At 43.9% G+C, this 25,086-nt stretch overlaps 1 protein-coding gene across 14 annotated transcripts in view; it reads right to left on the bottom strand.

Annotated features, from left to right (window-relative positions):
* Positions 1-25,086, bottom strand: part of citb (citron rho-interacting serine/threonine kinase b) — a 73,537-nt gene that overhangs the window by 14,153 nt on the left and 34,298 nt on the right. For 5 of the 14 annotated variants that reach the window (XM_075468234.1, XM_075468245.1, XM_075468235.1 and 2 more), the window contains 14 exons: positions 22,012-22,209; positions 19,210-19,403; positions 18,589-18,724; positions 18,395-18,499; positions 17,106-17,246; positions 16,632-16,751; positions 16,235-16,466; positions 13,818-13,976; positions 13,627-13,650; positions 4,175-4,345; positions 3,001-3,181; positions 1,903-1,991; positions 1,696-1,815; positions 1,123-1,292 (listed from right to left, as the gene is read on the bottom strand). In XM_075468234.1, the coding sequence (XP_075324349.1) occupies positions 1,123-1,292; positions 1,696-1,815; positions 1,903-1,991; positions 3,001-3,181; positions 4,175-4,345; positions 13,627-13,650; positions 13,818-13,976; positions 16,235-16,466; positions 16,632-16,751; positions 17,106-17,246; positions 18,395-18,499; positions 18,589-18,724; positions 19,210-19,403; positions 22,012-22,209 (2,040 nt within the window). The remainder of the gene's footprint in view (positions 1-1,122; positions 1,293-1,695; positions 1,816-1,902; positions 1,992-3,000; positions 3,182-4,174; positions 4,346-13,626; positions 13,651-13,817; positions 13,977-16,234; positions 16,467-16,631; positions 16,752-17,105; positions 17,247-18,394; positions 18,500-18,588; positions 18,725-19,209; positions 19,404-22,011; positions 22,210-25,086) is intronic. The other 9 variants (XM_075468236.1, XM_075468241.1, XM_075468239.1 and 6 more) reach the window with 6 other exon arrangements.

Raw genomic sequence — 25,086 nt, 5'->3', positions numbered from 1 at the left:
CTCTTTATGTGAGAGTGATTTTGTGCAAAGAACTTCATGAACATGTTTTGTATAGCACATAGACCAATTCTAAATGGTTTAAATAGGTAAAATATGTCTCCTTTAAGGTTAGCCACACTAAATGTTTCGTGTTTTTAAGATGTATACCATGACAAAGGTTTTGCAGTGTTGACTTGCTAACCTGAAATGGAAAATTAATAAATAGGATAAACACAATGCCAAAAAAAGATGTAGGAACAAGCAGTTCCACTGTAGTACATGCCACAGTCAAAAAGCTGCACATTTAAATTAACTTTTTGCCACCAGGTGTGCTACTTGTGCCTTTCAGCTGTGGTCAAAGTCAAGTGGCTTCTGTCCCAGTCTCAGAGGAGTGTGCAGAAGGGCAGCAGGGTAAAAGCACAGGAGTATACAGGCAGGTAAATACTGCTGTCTGCAGAAGTCCAACCCAAAGATGATCAGATTTCTTGGGGAGTAAAACAGAAACCAAAGACTGGAAGGAATATTTCTGCAACATTCAAAATATTCTATTGACACAGAGTTTGTACAGGATGTAGCAAAAGGTGGTGAGGAGTTGTGAGGAGCAGACGCAGCAGGTGAGGTGAAAGCAAGGGGGAGATGACCAACCAGCACAGTGACAGACACATGCACTACTGTAAGCCTCAAAAAGGATTTGCAATGTGAGTATGTGTTAATTTGTCTTATGTCTACATCCTTCTAACGGTTTACCTGGACCAGAGGAGACAGAACCTTTAGTCTTTTGGACACAGCAGCCTATGTATGCAATAAAACCCAATGGGATTGGCAGAACAGAGCAAATCAACAAAACGTGCCCATATATCAGACATACGGTGTGGCATGATGAGAAAGCAACAAACAGGAATGAGAGAGACAAAGAGAGAGAAGAAAAAGAGGAGAGAAGAAGGGGACAGTTAACGACACACGCAAGTGAAACTTGAGCTTTATCTATCAAACGTTAAGCCCAAAACTTAAAAAGTAACTACTGTGGGTGAATCTGCTCCACGTGGATCGCCCCCACACATCTGAACATCGAGTTTACGAGGACGGACACAACAGATATCTGTGACCACAGTCATAAACGTTTATGATTCCTCAAATACTCACTGCGTCAGCCTCCGCCTTCTCCCGTGAGGCTCGTCCCCCGGCCACCACAGACTCCATCACCGCCACCCAGCGCTGTTTGTCAGGGAAACTCGGGGCCATGAAGTATATGGCCTGACCAGGCCAGCAAGGAGGGTGACAACGGGACTCCAGCTTCAGGACGTAAGGAACATCTGACACACAGGGACGACAAAGATAAAGATAAAGAAAGGCACAACTTTAGTAACCACGGTATGTCTAATTTCAAAGATCTTACTTTTTGTTATTGTGAAAAAGCAGAACATCATCTCAGTCATACATTATTTCCCACATTTCAAATCACATCTCGTAAGTTTATTGTTTAGGAAATTAAGTGTCTATATTCCCACAAAGCTGAGTTCTTATCAACCATAAGTCATGTAAGTTGTACTGCTAATAGTACCTCAGCATATTAGCACATTTCAGACCACCTTTAACATACTGCAAGTGTAGCCGGGATAGCATAAGCTTTTTAAGTTTTCAAAGGAATAAAGAACAAACCCTTGATTTAAAAACTCTCTACTAATAGTGATATTAACCTAAAAACCTTGTATTTACCCGACTTGGCGGTGTTTGGTAGCTCAGATGCTCCAACTGCTCCGTGAACCACGACCTCTCCATCTGACAGACACAGGTCAAACTCCTCCAGAGGCTTCACAGAGTCTGAAACAAACACATCTAATGGTAACAAGTGACAGTATATGAGAACTTTAGTAGATCTCTGAATTCTGAGTTTTTATCAATCCCATCGGGTTTGATCGTAACCTTCTCTGGGCTCTATCTCGTAGATGGACACTTTAGTGCCATCCAGGACCACGTATTTTCTCTCCCAGCCCTGGCCTCGTTTTCCATTCCTGCAAACACACAAAGCGACTACTAGTGTCAGGCAGATGGATGTAAAGCATAATGTAGCATAATATAGCATAATATATGAGGGGTCTTTGTCAGATAGATCATGATAGAGGGTGTGTGTGAGGGTTTGTAGTCAGTAACAGGCTAGTTTTACTAAACTGGCCAAAAAAACTGTTTATTTGATTATCGATTAATTCAATAATTTCTTTTTAAAGAAAATCAGTTTGGGGTGGTCGGTGGCGTAGTGAGTTAAGCCGACACCCCATGTACAGAGGCTACAGTCCTCGCTGCAGCTGGCCACGGTTCGAGTCCCGCATTGGACGGCCCTTTGCTGCATGTCTTTCCCCCTCTCATTGCCCCCCTGCTTCCTTTCTCTCTTGAACTGTCCTGTCCATTAAAGGCATAAAAGCCCAAAAAAGAAAATCTGTTTTCTCTTTAATTTCCACCGCTGCGTTTACATCCAAAAAAAAGTACCAGCCTCTTCTGTTGTTTGGAACTGGTTTGGTTTTCCAGAGTCAGACCTGGAACAAACCACGGTCCATTACAGAGTTTGTTCAAAGGTTTCTGCAGCTAACGGCTGTAGGAAGACTAATTTATCTCAGCTTCTCAGACAGAGGCATCCGGCTGAGTGAGAGAAATGTTGTTCACTATGAAACTGCGAAAGCAGGTAACGTTTGTGGAAATATTTTTCAATATATCCGTATGACAAGAAGGGGACCCGGTGGAAAGAGATTACGGATGCAGTCACTGTGAATATTGCTAAAGATATGCTGCCCATTTATAAGGTGGAAAAGCTGTGGTTTATCCACATGCTACAAACGTTTGACCTCGTTTATATGCAACCAAATCATAAGTTAGTTAAATAGAGTCTGGTGGGGGAAAAAAATCTGGCATTTTAGTGGGCATTTTAGCAGGAGAACAGGTACCCAAAAGAGTTTTACTGGTAGAGAAAAATGGGGGAAAAGCCCCAGAAAAGGCAGTGACACCCGTGTGTCATTGTGCCCGGCTAACCTGGGGTGTTTCATCCAGCCCTCCAGGTGCATGTGTCCGCTGGCCTCTTTGAGCTGTTGGCCTGGAGAGCTGCCTTTGTCTCGACACAGGCCCTCGGTGAGGTGCAGGGAGCAGTCGCTGGACATGCCGCACGTGGCAGGAAGGCAGGCGGAGCACTTTGGGTGGCACAAAGCGTGACATTCTGAGGAGAGAAAACGTGTGGTTTTATCTCCCCTTTCTACCCCTTCTGCCACCGTCAGTCCAAAAAACAGAATTGATAACAGTATACATGAAAAAAAAAAGTATAAAAATTCAACCTACCGTCAATTCCGGACTATAGAGCGCACCTGAATATAAGCCGCACCCTCTCATTTTAAAAAGAAAATCCATTTTGTACTTGTATAGGCCGCACCGGATTATAAGCCGCGGGTGGCCACATAGTAATATGAGATATTTACACAGAAAGATGTTACACGTGAGGATTTTTAAACTTTTAATTAAATGCATATGGTAACAGAAACAAATAGAAACTGCAAATGCTTTTTTTTTCCGAACAGTGCCTGTAACACAGCTGGTTTTATTAATAATAATAATAATAATAATGACTTGGTTTTATATAGCGCCTTTCAAGTAACCCAAGGTTAACTTAAATACCTATCGGTAACGCACAAATACGTGGTGTAAATGCTTTTTTTTTTTTCGAATAGTGCCTGTAACACGGCTGGTAAAAAAAGACAAACCTACCAGGAAAAGTCATTGATCGCCTTCAATTTAAAAGCTGCATCATACGCATTTCTTCCTTTGTTTTCCATGTTGAGAGTGAGTACAAATGACCGATTTACAATAATTTAGTAGTGTAAGTGTGTTTGATTTATCGTACAATTTCATTGGACCACTGTGAACTATTCGTTAATTGTATTGGTCTAATGTTACGGTGCAAAATGTTTTTGGCGGCATGAAAACAAAAGAAAAAAAAGCATATATTAGCCGCATCGTATTATAAGCCGCGGTGCTCAAAGCCTGGGAAAAAGTAGCGGCTTATAGTCCGGAATTTACGGTAGTTGGTATTTTACTCAAGAAAAAGGTTGATTTTAGCTGGTGAATTTCATCCCCATTGTGACTTTTATTGAGACATTTTTAACAAAAAAGAATGAAATCAGTTTACATGAAGGTAACGAGGATATCTGTGACTCACCGAGGCAGGTAGCTGCTTGGCGACCAAAGTGAACAGTATCCAGACACACAGTACACTTGGCGGCCCTCATGTTGAGTCCCACTGTGAATCGGTGGGGGGTGTTGTGGTGCACCACCCTGTCTCTCTCCCTCTCTCTGTCTCTCTGACTGTCCTTCAGGCGACGGCTGTACTCTGGACACGGTCAGGGAACACAGCTCTTACTCTGTCAGGTACACCCAACACTTGAAAACCTCGCTGCATCATGCTGTACCATCAGTTTAGCAAACGATGCTTCAAAAGGAACGATAAGATGCTGAGCAAAATGCATGTGCAAGTGAACTCTGAAGACAAAATGCTTGGATATATCGATTTAATCTGTCCCGACGCTGGTGCCCACTCACTGCTCCGTTTTAAAGGCATTATCCAGTCAGTAAGAAGTCTTTCCATCCTGTTTCAGGTGTTCGGTATTTTCATGTCAGTTACATATTCAGCAATATGAAATTTGCAGGCTAATAACAATAATTGACAATAATGTTTTTGTGGTCAATGCAGATGCTAACAGTCATTTCAAATGCTCTTTAACCTTCAATTTAACCTTTCCATGGTCTTACTGTTTGATATTATAATATATCTGTAACCCCAGTCCCATGTAGCTAGTGAATACTGACTGAGAATTAATAGGGGTGTTGTAGTACAGTGGGACGGGGCCTGAGTTCGTCGGGCGCTACCTGTGATACTGTGATATGGTATAAAATAACTAACTGGCAAGGTGTAGTTTCGGCGGCAAGGGGATGGAGCGTGCGGCAACACGTGCTGCAAACCACGGTCAAGTACACAGCTACAGTCTCTCTCTCACAGTCCAGGGCTCTCCCAGTCCTCTCTCTCTCTCGTATGGCTAATGGCCGGTGTTATGCAGAGAAATGCATCCCCATTCGCTGGAGCGCGCGTAAACCGGTTCAGGTGTGGACTATTACATTTATCCAATAAAGTTACAGTGATAATATTCAGCTGACAATGGTGTTTCATTAGTTCATCTTTTTTCTCATTTCTTCATGTAGATGGATAATACATGTACACTTATGATAATTTGACAATTGTACAGTTTAGAGCATCTCTTTCATCTATCATTGCAGAAATATTCCAAAGTAAGGGCCGTGACTAACACTTTTGTAGTAAGACGGTTGGAGACATTTTCTATGAATATCAATCTTTACTCAGTATAGCACGGATGAAATAATATAAAAATGAACCTAAAACTATGAAATGTCCATCCATCCATCCATCCATTATATGCCGCTTGTCCGGGGATCGGGTCGCGGGGGAAGCAGCCTAAGCAGAGAAGCCCAGACGTCCCTGTCCCCGGCCACTTCCTCCAGCTCTTCTGGGGGGACCCGAGGCTTTCCCAGGCCAGCCGAGAGACAGAGTCTCTCCAACGTGTCCTGGGTCTTCCCCGGGGCCTCCTCCCAGTGGGAGGGGCCCGGAACACCTCACCGGGGAGGCGTCCAGGAGGCATTCTCACCAGATGCCCGAGTCACCTCATCTGACTCCTCTCGATGCGGAGGAGCAGCGGTTCTACTCCGAGCCCCTCCCGGATGACCGAGCTTCTCACCCTGTCTCTAAGGGAGACACCCTGCGGAGGAAACTCATTTCGGCCGCTTGTATTCGCGATCTCGTTCTTTCAGTCACTACCCACAGCTCGTGACCATAGGTGAGGGTAGGAACATAGATTGACCGGTAAATCGAGAGCTTCGCCTTCTGGCTCAGCTCCTTCTTCACCACGAAGGGCCGGTGCAGAGCCCGCATCACTGCAGACGCCGCACCGATCCGCCTGTCAATCTCCTGCTCCATTCGTCCCAAGATACTTGAACTCCTCCACTTGGGGAAGGATCTCATTCCCGACCCGGAGAGAGCATTCCACCCTTTTCCGGCTGAGAACCATGGTCTCAGATTTGGAGGTGCTGATTCTCATCCCAGCCGCTTCACACTCGGCTGCGAACCGCTCCAGTGAGAGCTCATGAGAATTAATAAGGTCATGGCCCGACGACGCCAACAGAACCGCATCGTCCGCAAAAAGCAGAGACCCGATTCTGAGGTCGCCAAAACGGACCCCCTCAACGCCCTGGCAGAAATTCTGTCCATAAAAATTATGAACAGAATCGGTGACAAAGGGCAGCCCTGACGGAGTCCAACCCTCACAGGAAACATGTCCGACTTACTGCCGGCAATGCAGACCAAACTCTGACACCGGTCATACAGAGACCGAACAGCCCATATCAAGGAGTCCGGCACTCCATACTCCCGGAGCACCCCCCCACAAGACTCCCCGAGGGACACGGTTGAACGCCTTCTCCAAGTCCACAAAACACATGTAGACCGGTTGGGCGAACTCCCATGCACCCTCCAGGATCCTGCCGAGGGTATAGAGCTGGTCCACTGTTCCACGGCCAGGACGAAAACCACACTGCACCTCCTGAATCCAAGATTCGACTATCCGGCGGATCCTCCTCTCCAGTACCCCCGAATAGACCTTGCCAGGGAGGCTGAGGAGTGTGATCCCCCTATAATTGGAACACACCCTCCGGTCCCCCTTTTTAAAGAGGGGGACCACCACCCCGATCTGCCAGTCCAGAGGCACTGCTCCCAATGTCCACGCGATGCTGCAGAGGCGTGTCAAACAGGACAGCCCTACAACATCCAGAGCCTTGAGGAACTCAGGACGGACCTCATCCACCCCCGGGGCCGTTTTTTAACCACCTCGGCAACCTCAGCCCCAGAAATGGGAGGCCCCACGTCCGAGCTCCCCAACTCTGCTTCTGTGTCGGTAGGATTGAGGAGGCCCTCGAAGTATTCCCCCCACCGACTCACGACGTCCCCAGTTGAGGTCAGCAGAGTCCCGCCCTCATCATACACGGTGTTGACAGTGCACCGCTTTCCCCCCCTGAGTCGCCGGATGGTGGACCAGAATCTCTTCGAGGCCGTCCGGAAGTCGTTCTCCATGGCCTCCCCGAACTCCTCCCAAGCCCGAGTTTTTGCCTCAGCAACCGCCGAGGCCGCGTTCCGCTTGGCCTGTCGGTACCCATCAGCTGCTTCCAGAGTCCCACTGGCCAAAAAGGCCCGATAGGACTCCTTCTTCAGCTTGACGGCTTCCCTCACCACTGGGGTCCACCAGCGGGTTCAGGGGTTGCCGCCACGACAGGCACCGACCACCTTATGGCCACAGCTCCGGTCGGCCGCCTCAACAATGGAGGCACGGAACATGGCCCATTCGGGCTCAATGTCCCCCACCTCCCCCGAGACATGGCTGAAGCTCTGCCGGAGGTGGGAGTTGAAACTCCTCCTTACAGGGGATTCCGTCAGCCGTTCCCAACAGAGCCTCACAATACGTTTGGGCCTGCCAGGTCTGACCGGCTTCCTCCCCCACCAGCGGAGCCAACTCACCACCAGGTGGTGATCAGTTGACAGCTCCGCCCCTCTCTTCACCCGAGTGTCCAGGACATGCGGCCGCAAGTCCGACGATACAACCACAAAGTCGATCATCGAGCTGCGGCCTAGGGTGTCCTGGTGCCAACACCCTTATGCCTGAACATGGTGTTTGTTATGGACAGTCCGTGACGAGCACAGAAGTCCAACAACAAAACACCACTCTGATTCAGATCGGGGGGGCCGTTCCTCCCAATCACGCCCCTCCAGGTCTCACTGTCATTGCCCACGTGAGCATTGAAGTCCCCCAGCAGGACGAGGGAGTCTCCTGGAGGAGCAATTCTCCAGTGCCTCCTCCAGGGACTCCAAAAAGGGTGGGTACTCTGAACTGCTGTTCGGTGCATAAGCACAAACAACAGTCAGGACCCGCCCCCCCACCCTAAGGCGGAGGGAGGCTACCCTCTCGTCTACCGGGGTGAACCCCAATGTACAGGCGCACAGCCGGGGGGCAATAAGTATGCCCACACCTACTCTACGCCTCTCACCGCGGGCAACTGCAGAGTGGAAGAGAGTCCAACCCCTCTCGAGGAGGCTGGTTCCGGAGCCCAAGCCATGCGTTGAGGTGATTCCGACTATATCCAGCCGGAACCGCTCAACCTCGCGCACCAGCTCAGGCTCCTTCCCCAGCAGAGAGGTGACGTTCCACGTCCCAAGAGCCAGCTTCAGCAGCCGAGGATCAGACCGCCAAGGTCTCTGCCTTCGGCTGCCGCCCAGCTCACAAAGCACCCGACCCCCATGGCCCCTCCCACGGGTGGTGAGCCCGTCAGAAGGGGGACCCGTGTAATTTCTTCGGGCTGTGCCCGACGGAGCCCCACGGGCACAGACCCAATAATAATAATACATTTAATTTTAAAAAAGCGCCTTTCTCAACGCTCAAGGACACTTTACAACACATTAAAAACACAATAAATAAAATAACAAAATAACACAAGTTAAAAAAGAGGCTAGAGGGAGAATGCAGCTTGAAACAGATGGGTTTTGAGTTTTGATTTGAAGAGGGGTAAAGAGTCAATGTTGCGGATGTCTGGTGGGAGTGAGTTCCAGAGTTGGGGAGCAGAGCGACTGAAAGCTCTGCTCCCCATGGTGCTGAGACGGGCAGAGGGCACAGAGAGGTGGAGGGAGGAGGATGACCTGAGGGAGCAAGATGGGATGACAATGACGAGGAGATCAGACAGATATGGGGGGGTGAGGTTGTGGATGGCCTTGAATGTGTACAGTAGGGTTTTGAAAGTAATTCTGAATTTGACCGGGAGCCAGTGAAGCTGCTGGAGGACGGGGGTGATATGGTGAAAGGAGGGGGTACTGGTGATGATGCGGGCTGCAGAGTTTTGAACCAGTTGAAGCTTATGAAGGGATTTGTGAGGGACACCGAAAAGGAGTGAGTTGCAATAATCTATGCGGGAGGTGACGAGGCTGTGGACCAGGATAGCAGTGGTGTGAGGAGTGAGAGAGGGGCGGAGACGATTAATGTTACGTAGATGAAAATATGCAGACCGGGTAATGTTATTGATGTGAGAGTGGAAAGAAAGTGTGCTGTCGAGGATGACACCCAGACTCTTAACCTGAGGGGAGGGGGACACGGCGGAGCTGTCTATGGTGAGGGAAAAACTGTCAACTTTGGAAAGGGTGGACTTGGTGCCAACAAGGAGGAGTTCCGTTTTATCACTGTTGAGTTTAAGGAAGTTTGCAGTGAACCAGGATTTAATCTCAGAGAGGCAGTGGGTGAGGGAGGAGGGAGGGAGACTGGCTTCAGGTTTACTGGACAGATAGAGCTGGGTGTCATCCGCGAAGCAGTGGAAATGTATACCAAATTTTCGAAAAATATTGCCAAGTGGGAGGAGGTAGATGATGAAGAGGAGGGGCCCCAGGACGGAGCCCTGGGGAACACCTGATGTGACAGGGGAGGGCTGAGAGGAGAAGGACGTGAGCTGTATGAACTGAGTGCGGCCTGTGAGGTAGGAGTGAAACCAGTGCAGGGGGGTGCTGGTGATGCCTAAGGAGGAGAGTCTATTGAGGAGGATGGGGTGAGAAATGGTGTCAAAAGCTGCACTTAGATCGAGAAGGATGAGAATGGAGATGAGACCGGAGTCAGCTGCCATGAGGAGGTCGTTGGTGATCTTCATAAGGGCTGTTTCTGTGCTGTGGCATGGACAGAAACCAGACTGGAATTGTTCATAAAGGCTGTACTTGGTGAGATGGGAGTGAAGTTGGGAAGCAACAGCCACCAGGCGCCCGCCGGCGGGCCCCACCCCTGGGCCTGGCTCCAGGGGAGGCCCCGGTAACCCACGTCTGGGCGAAGGTACACGTTCTCCAAAGATAGTATTCATCATAGGGGTTTTATGAGCTGTTCTTTGTCTGGTCCCTCATCTAGGATTTGTTTGCCATGGGTGACCCTACCAGGGGCTTAAAGCCCCAGACAACATAGCTCCCAGACTCATTGGGGCATGCAAACTATGAAATGTGATTCTTTTAATTTTAGAGACAATTTTGGACTTGTTGAAATTCGCATCTGTTAATTCAATCAGATAAACAAATTTATTATGTAGTTATATCATTCCATTCCAGACTATCTTTAAAGCATGACCAGCAGGGGATGCATATTTCGGCAAAGGTCTGCCGAAATATGCATCTCCTGCTGGTCCCGCGAATAGGGATGCATTTCTCGGCATAACACCGTTCCTCTGGCAGCTTCACAGAGTTCATACACATTGACCACAGGACGACTCTACGTCAGTCTTGGAAGTTAGGAGTGTTTTCACTATACTTTTACAGCTTACAGCAATCCTGCTTGGACGCCGATAAAGCAGCCTCGGCTGTTGCTAACGTGCTCTCGATGTCAGTGACGCTAAGCACCTCTTATCTGAGCAAGGTGAGGAAAGGATTGGCTAAGGATACACATACAAAGATGAGAGAATAAAGATATGCTTCACTACCTCACAACAAACGTAGCCTCCTGTCTTTTTATGCCGAAAAACAAACATGAATGGATTTTAAAACTAACACCACCTTTTTATCTCTGACTTTTAACTGTATATGAAATGACTGTTTTTTCATGAACTATTATTTATTTATTACCAACACAAATATTTTAATATCTGTATCCGCATGAATGAAATTAATAGCCACAGGGCTACATATCTAACCAATCAAATGCTGAAGATATAGAGTTGTGCTTTTCTTTTTCATTTGATGATCAGATTTTTGTTCACAAACTGATATACTGTATTGATGATATTAAAAACTGGATGTCGAGAAACGTTTTAGAATTAAACAGAGACTAAATTGAGATTTTTGTTGTTGATCCAAATAGTCTGAGGCAGAAAATCTGTCCTCACTGTTTCTAAAACGCAAGTCGGAAACCTTGGCTTTATTCTGGACACTGATAATAACTGTTAGAGTTTGTGGTTTTCCTGTTTGATTTAGTGACTGTGGGTTAGATTTCTTTGTCTTGTTTCTATTTTGTTGTTAGTGTTCTTATTTGAATTTTTATTTGTTTCGATACTCTTTTATAATTTACTTTAGTAGGTGTTCTTGCTTTGGTTTATAATTATCAGATGTAATCTTGATCTTGTCTTACCTCAGTTTTGTTCAGTTTGATCCTCACATTAGTTTCCCATGGTATATCTGTGTCTCAGTCTATGTCAGACTCTCGCAGTTCCTCTCATCATCTAATTCCTCCATAATTCTTGTCGGTCATTTTGTTATTTAGTCTTTTGTTTTCTAAGTTTAGTTCATAGTTTCCTGGCTCATCCGGACGGCTGTTCTCTGCATTTGGGTTCTCCATAATCTTCCACTACCGTCAACCCCAACAAATCCCTTTTTCCAATGTCACCAAAACTGCTTACCAAAAACTTACCACTTAAAAGATATATCTTAGTGATATAACTTTTACCTCAAACTGACTCAGAAAAAATTATTCTTTCATTCATATCAAGCAGGTTGAATTACTGTAACATTTTATTTGCAGGATTCTTCAATCAATAGGACGACTTTAGCTCATTTAGAATACAGCTGCCAGAATTCGTACACAAACTAAATATGAACATTTCACTCTAGTACTCAAGCCCCTCCACTGGCTATCTGTTCAATACAGCTAAAACCTTACTATTCCATAAAGCAACTAACAATCAGGTCTCCCATATCATCAGATGCAGCTCTTTTAGCGGTTTCCACAAATAAATCCAAATCTACGAAGGGTGTTTTCAGATCTCAGATCTCTGGAACAAACTACCTGCTGCTTTGAGGTCCATTACAATATTTCTACAATCCAAACTAAAAAGCACTCCTGTTCTCACAAGCCTACAGTTAATAACTGTGTGGGTGTTTGTGTGTATGTGAACCTCCATCTATTACCGAACAGGTCAGGAAGAAGATAAACAGACAGCAGTTAGCTTTAACAATAAAACCACTGACAGGTGAAATCAAGGGGTAATGTGCTGCATTAGTGAACAGTCAGTTCTTGAAATATTGTGAAATGTGAAAAGCAGCAAAAAATGGGTAAAAATATTGTATTGTTAGGTAGTATTTACCAAGAGTGGTCATAGGAAAAACAACAAGTAAAAAAAAACGTAAGATTCAGGCTGCTTGACACTCACTGATGCCCAATCAGGAACTACTCAGTTTTCTTAAATCCTAATGCTGGCTATGATAGCAGAGTGGGTATCATAGCTGGCTGCATGTGATGCTGCATGGCAGACTGATTAGACACTGTCGAACACCAAAAGCACCAACAATGGGCTCGAGAACAACATACCACCAGATGCATGTGTACTGTTCACCAGAGAGGGCAGATGGCAGCAGGATGTACTGTAGGAAGAAAGCTTAGGTGGATCTAGTGTGGTACTGTTCTGAGCAATGTTCTGCTGGGAAACTATGGCCTCTGATATTGAAATGGATGACACAGCGTTGGCCCCTTTCAGCAGCATCAGAAATGGTTTGAGAAACATTACAAAGACTTTAAACTGTTGACTTGGCCTCTAAATTCCCAGGATTTCAATCCAGCTGAGCATCAATGGAATTCACTGATAAAACAAGGAGAACCCAAGAACATACAAATTACAGAACTTAAAAAATCTGCCGCTGATGTCTTTTTTTTTTTTGTTGGGTCAAGAAGGACCTCTAAAAATGTGAGTCTGGTGGTTTTGATGCTGTAGCAGATTGGTAAAGTCCAACATTAAGTAAATCTTACACAGTTTAGACAGGTTTCGTCAGTGCAATACCTTATATTATTAATAATTACTATCACACATTATTCCAGACTTCAGTGTTGTATTAGCTGCTAAAAATCTTGAGAATAACCTTGTGTTATTAATCAGTTCTTAAACTTTTGGACTTCACTGTTCAGATTACAAGTTTTGTTTACAGTCTGTTGAAAAATATTACACTGAAGCCAAATGAAAAAGTCTAACAGTAAGCACTGACACTGTCGACTCTGCTAAAGCAAAAATGCCTGTTTTCTTTTCTCTGGTGTGCGCTCCTGTGTGGGTGTGACAAGAGGAATCAATCAGGTTCCTCAGCCCCATCCTCATGCAAATAAGCAGCTAAAGAGCAGCAAAAAGATGGAAAAAATCTTGAGAAACTCTAGTTTTAATGCTGTCATTTGCAACTTTAGTTCTTTATTCAGAAAGAAATAAGATGACTGGATAATACCTTTTGTTTTGAATATGGGTTTAAAGGTTTCGTGCGTTGCCGAGTTTATCATATGGTGCATCTCTGTGTAAGATGTGGAGTTCAGATGGGATTGTCGTGAACAGAGAAAGGTTCTCCCAATGGGACTGACTTAAGCATCAGCAGCCAAGATAAAATGCCTCAGATTTCTAAAGCTTTGCACTGAAGCTTTTTCCGCCCCACCTGACAAACAAGGTGAAATCTGGCATTTAAAGGAGTGCAGAGCTTTTCAAATCTGGCCCGTCGAGGATGTGGATGTGGCAAAAGGAGAACTGATAAAAGATAAAGAGATCAAACTGCAGAAACCATGACTGGGGACAACTTACTTTCAAAAGTGACCCTCCTTCCCTCTGAAAGGTGTGTAAAAAAAGGATAGTGAGAGCTTCATGAATGATAGTTTAGAAGTGATAACAATGTGTCTGAGTTTGCACGTGTCAGGTGTGAAGTTATAAACCTGCATTTAAGAGTCATGGGGAGAAAATACAGTTGAAGTACAGTAAACATCACCTTCACTCACCCTCAGGTGTTGGAGTATCCTTCCTGCGTCCAGAGTTAGACGGTGCCAGGCTGGTCGGGACCTGCTGATGCTCAGGGGACTTCACCATGGCAGTCATTATTATCTGCTGGCGTGCTGTGGTTGGATTTGTTGTGTTGCCGTGATCCTTATATTGGAGAGCTGGGGATAAAATAATAAATTCTATCAATTTGTGTTCCCATTGTTTATCGATGTGATAATTTGATTGTTTCACACATTTAAAAAGATGATAAACCAGCTGAATTCTAGTTTCTAAAGTTACTATGTGAATGAAACAGAGAGAAAAAGATTTTTCTGTGCTATTAAGTTTTCCTTATTTCATATTTCAGACTCATCTTAACATGGATTAATGTTGTTGTTTTTATCTATTCATCAATCTGCTCAATAAAGTTAAACTGGTTTGTTAATCTACTGAAAATAAAAAAGCTCATATAGGCAAGGCAAGGCATCTTTATTTATATAGCACATTTCATACTACAGGCAACTCAATGTCCTTTACATAAAAGATATTCAGTTTAAATAATGAATGAGGCCCTTCAATTAGCCTCAGGACTTTTGGGACAATTTGGGGAGCTCTGCAGTCTTATCGGAGATCCTGAGTCACTCTGGGACTTTAGTTTTTATCTTGGTGATATAATTTGGATCATTGTCTGGTGGATAAGCGACTGAATGTGAAAAAATAACTGAATCCTCCACTATCGGAGAATGTTTATCACACGAAATCCTTTCCTTTAACAGTTAAAAATTCTGGCTTTGTAAAACACACCTCAAAATGTAATATTTGCTTTTGCTTATTTTTTTTCCAGATCAAATGGAGGAAAAGATTATGGAATCACGAACCCGAAAAGCCACAATGGGTACTTGTTTAATCTCTCCTCTTTGTGACAGCTTGAATTCTTTGACGACTTCACTCATGAAAAACAAAACTTTTAATCAATCAGGTTGTTTTATCATGCAGCAGCTTTCAGGATGGAGTCTTGTTGTGGGCTTTTTTTGTTCTATTTCCACCATAAATTTGATCCCAGATAGAGATCTGGACTGTTTTCCTGATTTGTCTTTGATTGCTTGAACCTAATTTCGATCGATAGAATGAGAACATTTTAAACATTTTAAATGTCCACCTGTGTGTTAACTGTAGCGATAATGGCTGCCATCGTCCTTTACCTGACATCAACTCCATATCATCAATGATTATGGAATGTTTGTATGTTTCATTGGACCTGCACCAAACTAAAGTTCCTGCATCATCTCCTTGTTCAGTGCAGATTCATCCCACCATCCACAGTCCACGACTGCTTCTCTTCAGCCCACTGTGACCATGTTTTCTTTTCTTTTCTGGATGGAAATCCCATTTCCTTCTTACAGTTCAGTCACAAACATTGACTCCTATTTGTGCCCATTTGTTTGTTTAACTTCTTTTATTGTATATTTTCTATTTTCAGGCATATTGCTTTGACTTTTCTTTGTTCTGACTCTCTGATGTCGTCTATCTGTATGTTTCCCTTTTACAGCCTTCCCATTTTGTTTGTACGTTTTAAGCACAGCTGACTGGGAGCAACTAACATCTTTTGCAAGACTTCTTAAAGGACTTTTATAATCATTTCCATTGTTTCCACTGGCAGCTTTTCTGTTGGGGCCATGTTTTCTGCCAATCAGCAGGTGCAACAGCTCATTAAGCTCCGCACTCTGCACTTGTTAAGACACTCTCTTAAAAAGACACTCATTTGCACATTAAAGCTTGTGGAGGTAACCTGTCCAGGGTTTGGGTGTCAGTAGCTGGGATAGGCTCCATCACACCCTAAAAACTGAACATTATGCATTATGTTACAAAGCTGAAGAGAAAGTTGGAAACTGACGAAAAAAATGATGAAAAACAATATTTTTCATCTGTCAGAGGAGCCAGAGGAACTAAAGCAAAAAACCTAATTGAGGAATTTTTTTTATAGCTGTGTCTCATATCTACAATCTATTTTCCTTTTCCTTACAAAGTAAAAAAAAAAAAAAGCTCAGTGAACATCCTCCAAGAGTGATGATTCCATAATTTTCGTTTTCTCTGTATTTTGGTGCCTCAATCCTTTCATCCATCCTGATTGTTCCCCCAGCCCCTGTCTCAGAAACACATTCCTACAGCAGACAGTTTTTTTTGTCTTTCCCTACATCTGTGCTTTGATGTAATACTGTTTTGGTTTTTAATCTATCATGCTCCATCATCTGAGACCTTATGTTGACACCTGAGTTGCTTTCTTAATTGTGAAGACTAATTAAACACTGGTGGAGTCAAGTTGTAGAAGCATCACAAAGAAACCCACCCCGACTGTTTAACAATGTCTACTGTTTAATAATGCTGTAGATGTATGAATGTATTTCAGAGTGCATCCATTGTTGTGGGGCAGTCTAACCTTCTTCTCTCAAAGATCTAAGCTCTGCCCTCATTTTCTGCAGAGCATCTTCCAACTCAGAGCAACGACCACGCTCTTTATCCAGAGCTGCCTTCATATCACTGTACTGCAGAGGCACCGACTGGATGGGGGGCACAGGAGAGACTTGGCCTTGACTCTGACTCTGACCCTGACCCTGGGCCTGAGCAGCCATAGCAGCCAACAGATCTTCCCGCCGACGGCCAAAAAGTCCCTAAGACACACGCAAGCAAAGAAACAGAGAGAACCACACGGTCGATAAAAAGCTGGCAGATTTCATTCATCTTATATGGAGGAGTGAGTATCTATATCCACTCAAATCTTTGATTGTAATGCCACTTATGTATCTTTGCAACCTAATTTGACAAACTCGTCTCACCTTTTTCTTCTTTGAGCCACCATGAGCCTGGGACTGAAGAAAGTCTATGAGCTTGGTCTGCTGGGTGATGGTTCCTTCCATTTTCACCTTCTCATGAGAGTATACAGCCTGCAGGTGGAGCTAAGTGAACATCACTACTGCCATGAATTTCTCCTCAACTACTTCACTTCACACAGAGAGGGTGACAGAGGGACAGAAAGGTGGGTCGAAGGGAAGGGGTTTGTATGCAGTGGTGTGTGTGTGTGTGTGTGTGTGTGTGTGTGTGTGTGTGTCGGGGGGGGGGGGGTCATGTATTCCTGTGGCTCAGAACAGAGGGGAGAAAAACAAGACTGATAATAACACAAAGAATTACTCCCAGTTCAGACTGGGATCTCACAAACTTTGTAACCGCTCATAATCTTTGTCTTTGTGTTTTTTTTTCCTCATGTATATACAGTACGAGCAGTTGTGTGTTATATAGGAGTGGAGAAGCACCTGGATATTCTCTAGTTGGTACTCCAGGTCTGTCCTCTCAGTTTTGAGCAAATCAGTCTGGTCCAAAGCGTCCTGCAGCCCCTGGGTCAGACGAAATATGTGGGCCTTCTGGGCATCCATCTGCTGCTGCAGCTTCTCTTGCTGTGGAGGAAAAGCAGCTGTTGTATCACCGTCTGGATTCTGGGACGTAGCCCCTTCTTCTTCTGACAAACAGTTGCTTTCAGGTGAACTTTTCAGCCTGGTTTGACACTTTTACCTCAGTTGATCAAATTAGCTTTAATATTTTGGCAATGATTTACTTGCAGCAGAGATTTCTGCTGTACTGAAAGTGCAGTAATAAGCACAAAAAATATCCTCAAACAAACAAAAAAATTTAAGTCTGAGTAAAGGGATTTGACAGACAAAACATGTTAAAAGGCAGATTACTGTGATTAGCTGTTCAGGTGAGCAAAAGCTGACCCCAACCTGAACACTGGAGCAGCATAAATATGTTTATTACAATGCCTTAACCCCAGACTAACAACTAGCTAGCTAACTATTCTCCCGTCATCATGGCAATACATTGTTTCTAGATGCCAGAATTTGCAGAAATAAGTCGACACGCAACGCAACAACTCAGTGAATCACATTTATGCCTGGTGGAGTGAAGGGTCAAGCTAGCCATCATGTACTGCAGTTGTTGGTGCACAATGTAAATAATCTTGTCAAGTGCCAATACTGCATTGTGCAGGTTTCAGGGCTGTTTATCTGCTGAAAGAAGCAACGTCTCAGGCGGCGTAACTGCGATCAGTGGATTGATTTATTGCGGAGCCATTAGAGAGCCATTAGAGTAGAGCCCAGCACCACCACCTTCACATAGTACTTTTACCAGCCTTTAACGGAGATATCAGAGATTAACAGGTACACTGGCTCTCCTGCTGTTGGCCACGGGTTTGAGTCCTAGCCTGGGGCCCTATGCTACATGTCTTCCCCTGCCTACTCTTTGTCGAATAAAAGCCACTAGCACCCAAAAAAAACTTTAATTAAAGAAAAATATTCACATCTTAGCATTTTATGTCAGTTAAAATGAGCTAAACTCTATAGTTTGCTCTATAGTGTGGTTCTATTAGTAAAAGTGGGGGGCACACATAATTTTCCTGTAATTGGTTATAAGTGGTTGACACATTTGCCTTTGTTGTGATGGACTCAGAACACAGATTTATTTCTGCTTTACTCAGACCTTAAACAAAAATAAAAAATCTGGACATGAAGCGTAAAAGAAGTAAGAGAAATGTGTGAAAGCACTGTACTTCTTCCAGGAGTCTCTGCTTCACATCCCTCTCACTCTCTAGCTTTTGCTGCAAACTGCGGGCGTTCATCTCCAGCATGGCGTGCTTCTTCTCTAGATCATTCAGCTGAAGAATGACAGCAGGAGAGGTTTACTGTGACAGAGGCTGACCAGATGAAGTTAAAAAAACTTATTCAGCAATGTGGAGATTCTTACAGTGTCTGCAAGGCTCTCAGCTTTGAGTTTCTGGTCTTTGAGGGCCTGCTGCAGGGCCAGGATCTCAGCTTTGTGCTCCTTAACTGCCTGTTCAACAGCCTGGCGAGACTCAGAGCTGCGCTGCTCTGCACGAAGCCTGAAGCATGGAGAAAATCTTTGTTTACACTGTTTTTTTTAGCCTTTTTGCTATTCATTTTGGTTAAAGGCTTGCGTTCATTGCTAAAGGAAAGCACAGCATTACAGTGCGTTGTAAAATTCTTGTAGGACACCTGGCTCTCATTGCCCTGCCTACATTATATTTTTAGATCATATTTTGACAACCTCGAGAGAATACGCCCAAACCTGTTGCATTCAGTGTGTGTAGGCAGAGGGAACCAGTATTAACAGCGGTGGCATCAGAAACATTAAGAGCAAAAATTGTTTCTTTCCACAGTCAAGAAACTAAAAACATAACATGCCTTGTGTCTAAAATGTTCTTATTAGAGTCAAGAAACTAATATCCCTTTGACATGCACTGAAAGTAGAACACAACGCAGATCTAAAAGAGCCGGGGAAGCTTTAAACCTTGTCTGATTAGTTATTAATGCCCTCACAGATACAGTGTCAGCATATAAAGGCCACCTGTTTTGTTTCTCAGTATCCAGCAACCTCTGGACCTCTCTGGTCCTTCTCTCAGCCTGGTTCTTCTCATCCTCCAGTGTTGCCCTCCAGGCTTCCCACTGCCTCTCCTTCTCCAGCAGCTCGTCATTCATGGTCTCCAGCTCCAGAACCTGTTCCTCCAGCATTGTGCACGTAGTCTTCAGGGTCTCAAGATTCTATTAGGATTAGAAATTCAAGTTTTACAAGACACCCAAAAATGTTCTTACATAATTACATCATATCATTAAATCAGATACCATCATGTAGCTTGCCAAGTCTTAATTTGTGGCTCATACTGTTTGGGACAAAGTAATGGTCATTATATTAAAGCAGCCACACAATGACTGCTTGAAGTCGGCGACTGATGACATCACCAGGTGCTGAGTATCTTTTCTGGTGATGCTGTGCCAAGCCTCTACTGCAGCCACCATTAGTTCCTGCTTGTCCCTTTAGGTTTCCTCTTCAGTATATAGATGACATCCTCACTTGGATTCAAATCAGGTGACTGGCTCGGTCCAATGAGTTTGCAGACATTTACTGGATCTTGAGCAGATCAGATGTTTCTTCCCAGCTCAGAATTTATTGTGCAGCTGCCATCAGCAGCTTCATCATCAATGAAGGCAAGTGCGCCAGTACCTGTGGCAGCCATACATGCCCACACCATAACACCCCCACCACCATGTTTAACAAAGGAGCTGCTATGCTCTGTATCTCCACACTGTCTTGTTCACTGTCAGGTTCATCTTGGTCTTATCTGTCAAGAACACTTTTTAACTTTAAGAACTTTAAGGACTTTTTGGCAAACTGTGATCTGTTCATCCTGTTTTTGTGGCTAACTAGTGGTTAGCATGTTGCAGTGTAGCCTCTGTATTTCTGTTCATGAAGTCTTCTGTGGGTAGTAGTCTCTGACAAAGATACACCTGTCTCCTGAAGACTGGTTCTGATCTGTTGGACTGGCCTTTGAGGATTCTTCTTTGGCTTACCAGAGCATTCTTTCTTCTTAATGATCTTCCAGACAACTGATTTTGGTAATCCTAGACATTGGTTATTATAGCTTCTCTCCTCATGTTGAACAACGGCAGCTACAGAAGCTGAAGCAGCTCATCCCTGCACTGATGAAGCAATGAAACACACCTGACTGACCACAAACACCTGCAACTGTCCCAAACAGTGTGGTGTCTTGAATTATATGTGTGTATACATGTATATATACATATATATGTATATGTATGTGTATCGTTTTGGTATTGCAGCATCGTATTCTAGGCTATCTTTCATGATATTTACAAAGTAATCAAAGAAAGGAGAAAACCAGGTTGAGAGAATTAACGTGGATTAAAACAACAGCTCACAAATATATCCTTATGAATTTCATGGAAACATAAGCCTGATTGCTCATCCTATTTTTTTTTCAGACTGCTGCATCACATTTTTTGTGGAATGTTGAGGAAGAATATATGATTATGCTAATAGTTAATCTGATGATGTCTTTGTGTTGCTAATGTTAAAAACAATTTCACAATTGTTATGCCTAAATTCTGTTACCTAAAAACTGCAGTTAAAAAGCCTGCCAGCATCAGTATTTTTGAGGATGTTTGGGCACAACATGTTTTCTATGTTTTTCTGAAGGCCTACACAAAGCCTGGTGTTTCACGTCTTACAACGCACTGCTTTAGAGAACTCTTGGAGACAAATATAGCCTCTGCCGGTGCTGCAGCAACACCACAGCCCTCTGAAGTCCAACGCTTCCACAGCTGACACGACCTGGGAGTGATGGGGATGACACATCCCTCCCACACACCACCCCATCCCTCGTCTATGACTTCCATCGCTGGTTACACAATCAGCAAGACTGAGAGCGCTACTGGACACCCACACATATATCCTCCCACAGGGGCAACACACACATCACACAGCCTCGTCTTTCTCTTCCTTGCTGCAGCTAGAACACAACACATAAAGATACTGAAATGATCCCAGAGTTTCTGCTGCCTGATTTACACTTAACACTGTCAGAGCTGGGAGATGTCGAGGTCACCTGTCACCTGGAACTGTGAATATATCACTTAAAGGAAAAACCTCATGTCTGGCTTGTGAGTGATGTGGGCAGGACGAGGAAAACAGCAGTTCTTAGAATACAAAAAACTTTTCTTCTATGTTAAAAATTAAGGACAGTGGATATGTTTGTGGCACTTTAATGTAGAAATTTGCCAAATACATCTTGGCTGAATGGCTACTCATGTCACTGACTCCAAAAACTTGGTTCAGTTGTTTGTGTGGTTACTTTGCAGCAGTTTGACACATTCTGGGTGTTATAGAGATTGAATAGAAGGAAGAAAACATGAGTTATGTCAGGGTTCGCACTGTCACATCGGCCTTCCTCTGCATAGACTCTGTTTTTCCTTCCTCTCTCATCTTGATGTTGTGTTTCCTGTATTTAGACCCACCTGTCATTTGTTATAACAGATCAGTTTTGTGTTTGTAAAGTCATTTTGTTCAAGTTGTCTTACTTACTTCTGCCCAGCTTTTCCAGCCTGCTCCTCATCTGATTGAGAAGCCTTCTCTGCATGCCTGCCTTGAACTGACATTACCTCATTTAGAGGATTTTAAATCCCTGCCTGTATTACTTTTGAGCCCAAAACTTCTGTATCAGAAAAGTTTAGCAACTCTGGAGCAGCTTAGTTTAGTCAAAATGTCCAGTTAGTTTTATCTAGAGGTGTACTGGGGGTCTTTTTGTGAGCAGTTATTACTTTAATTTACAGTTACTAATGCCAAGCCACATACCTGTTTCTGGTTGTTAAGGTGCATTTCACGGTCAGCCACCTCCCGACGCAGCCTGTCCACATCCTGGCTGAGCTGCAGGCGATCCTCCCTCTCATCCGAAGCCTCATCCAGCTGCTTGGACAAATAGAAGTTCTGGCGATTCAGCTCAGCGTTCTCCTGAGTCAGTGTGGTCAGCTGCTCTTCCAGGTCTGTGATCACCTGCAGAGTAAAAGCTTTCTTTTTGTCTCAATGGTAGAGAGTCACAAAATAAATATTTGATACTGACCATGACCATCACTATGGTTAAAATTGAGCCTTAGTCTTAATCATTGACCATTTTTGAGATCTTGTGAGAGCAAAATGTGCCCATGACTTCCTGCATTACAAAACTCAGGTAGTTTATAATTATTTGTGGCGATCTGCTTACAGAAATCCCGCATAGCTAAATTTTTGTTTATGTAGACTTTAAGTCTGCTACTTATTCTGAATATTCGTTAGAACATTGGGAAACTTTGAACGTCAGTAGATAACTGCCTCAGACCACAGACTGTAGACGGAGGTATTGGTTGCAGGTAGTTTGCCTTGAGATCCAGCAGAGGGCAAGCTAGTGTCAGCGTAGCCTAACGCATGACCTGATAAAGTAGAATGGGAGGCAGAGCCTTCAGTCATCAGGCCCCTCTCTTGTGGAATAAGCTGCCAGTAAATGTCCGGGAAGCAGACACCCTTTCCACTTTTAAGACCAGGCTTAAAACTTTCCTTTTTGATAAAGCTTATAGTTAGGGATGGCTCAGGTGATCCTGAAACATCCCATAGTTAAGCTGCTATAGGCCTAGACTGCTGGGGGAGCTCATCTGTCACACCTTTCCTCACTTTAATCTCTTTTTCCCCTGTTCAATTTCTCAAATGACATTATATATATGTGACATTATTGTGGTCATTAACTCGTGTTTCCCTGTTCCAACAGATATCCTTTGAATGGTGTTACAGTCCCCCCCCCCCTTTCTGTCTTCTCAAACCACAGCTGGTCGAGGCGGATGGCCCCCCTTCCTGAGTCTGGTTCTGCCAGAGGTTTCTTCCTGTTAAAAGGGAGTCGTTTCTCTCCACAGTCGCCTCAGGCACGCTCAGGATGGGAGATTGGACCGAAAACAAAGTTTCAGTGCAATCTGTTGGTTTCCTTAGCTAGGAAATTGTTTTTGAATTGGCTCTATATGAACGAATTGGATTATTTTATGAATAATTATGATTACAATTAATTGAATTCCAATTGGCTTGAATTGGACTTTATTATCTAAGTGCCTTGAGATGACATTTGTTGTATTTGGCACTATATAAATAAAAATGAATTGAATTGAATTGAATTGATAACCTCTCTGAAAAATTTGCTAATTTCATGTTTGCAAATTTGCAGCAAAAAAGGAGGAAACAAATTAAGACAATCACTATGTCAAATAATCTGAGAAATGGTGATTGGAAGTATTTTGGATTTTACATAATAAATGGTGGCCTGTCCAGGGTGTACCCTACCTCTCGCCCGATGACCGCTGGCATAGGCTCCAGCCCCCCCGCGACCCAACTGACGGATTCAGCGGGTATAGAAAATGGATGGATAGATGGATGGATAATAAATGGTATAGTGACAAAACAAAGATGATACTGTTTGTTAACTCTGTTAGTAGCCTAAGTAGCTTTCTTCCTATACAACAACAGCAATACAGCAGACGCACCAAATATAAGCGTCTCAATATCAGCTTTGTCTGATTGCCTGCCATGAGACACAGTCAGTTACAGCAGAACCCATCAGAGGCCTGTCAAAATGTGATAAATGACAAGATAGAAAGGTTAAAAAACATCTCAATAATGGCAGATTTATTTCCAGCTGGATTTTTGGAGAAAGTGACTTTCCAAAAAAAGAATTATGTATAGCCAAAGATACTGCTAGATTTCGTGTTCAAGAAAGTTTTGGGGTATTCATTTAGTTGTAATTTGTGCCTCTGGATTTCACCACATCCTTCACGTTGGGCCTTTATCAATGCATTCTTTCTAATCAAGAAGCTAGTTAAAGTGCCTGTTATGGCTACACCATGTTTTATGGTCATTTTGGTTTCTTTTAGCTTATCAATCAGTAAAAGTGGGAAATAAACTGCATTGTAGGTACTGTTTCCTATGTCATAGACAGGTGCTCATATTCAGTGTGTCTGCTAACTACAGCTACAAAATTGTGCTGGTCATTCTCTTTGTGTGGCTTTGGTTTATCCTTTAGTGCTTTTTGCAGTCAGTAAAGTTGTGCTGTGGCCTTGCCCTGCATGTCAGTCAAAGCTTCAATGTGCCACCAATTTGTTCTGTCAGCTATGTACTTCCCTAATGGGATTCGAGATTATGCTTGGGAATTGACTGCCTGAGGGTGGATGAGGACAATACCTGAAGCAACTCTGCTTTGCTACCGGTATTTTTGCAGATGGGTAATAAGTACTCAACAAAAAGCCACATGATTGTTGTTGTGATTCTCCCCACTGTGAAGATGTGCTTGAAATTGCTAAATACCTCACCCCTGTTCCACCAACTCAGCCCAGCAGCTCTGACACTCAACATAAGGTTTTGACTCCTCTTATGAGTTTACAAATTTGAGACTTTTCATTCTTCCTCATCATCTCTTTCCTCTGGGCAGAAAAGCATTTCTCTTCCTGGACCTCAAAGTTATGCTGAAGAAGATAGCACAGAGAACGATGGGCCATCTCTTTTTGCTTCCCCCCTCTGTTTGACAGCTTACATCAGTCAAAAGAGGGAAGCCATTTGGGTGTCCCATTCAGATTCTGCTCAGGTGTATAAGGAGAACACAGTGATGGGGGAGCTGTCTGCAGGTATGATTGTCACTACATTACACAGCACAGTAACCGCTGTTAGGGGGCAGACCCCCTTGTTGGACCTGGTCCCTATTGTAGGACACATTTCAACCTAATTCCCATTGTGCCATAACAGAGCATATGGATTATGTTTCTATTCCCAAGCAAAGCAAGACAAAAAACTACATAAAAGTCACTCGTCTGAAATAAGTGAGAATGCTAAAAGAGCTTGGAGCCATGGCTTCAAACATGGATT

This window comes from Odontesthes bonariensis, chromosome 6 (genome assembly GCF_027942865.1).
Source record: "Odontesthes bonariensis isolate fOdoBon6 chromosome 6, fOdoBon6.hap1, whole genome shotgun sequence".
In the NCBI taxonomy this organism is placed as follows: domain Eukaryota; kingdom Metazoa; phylum Chordata; class Actinopteri; order Atheriniformes; family Atherinopsidae; genus Odontesthes; species Odontesthes bonariensis.
The sequence above is the reverse complement of the archived record's forward strand: the minus strand, read 5'-3'. Positions and strand labels throughout refer to the sequence as shown.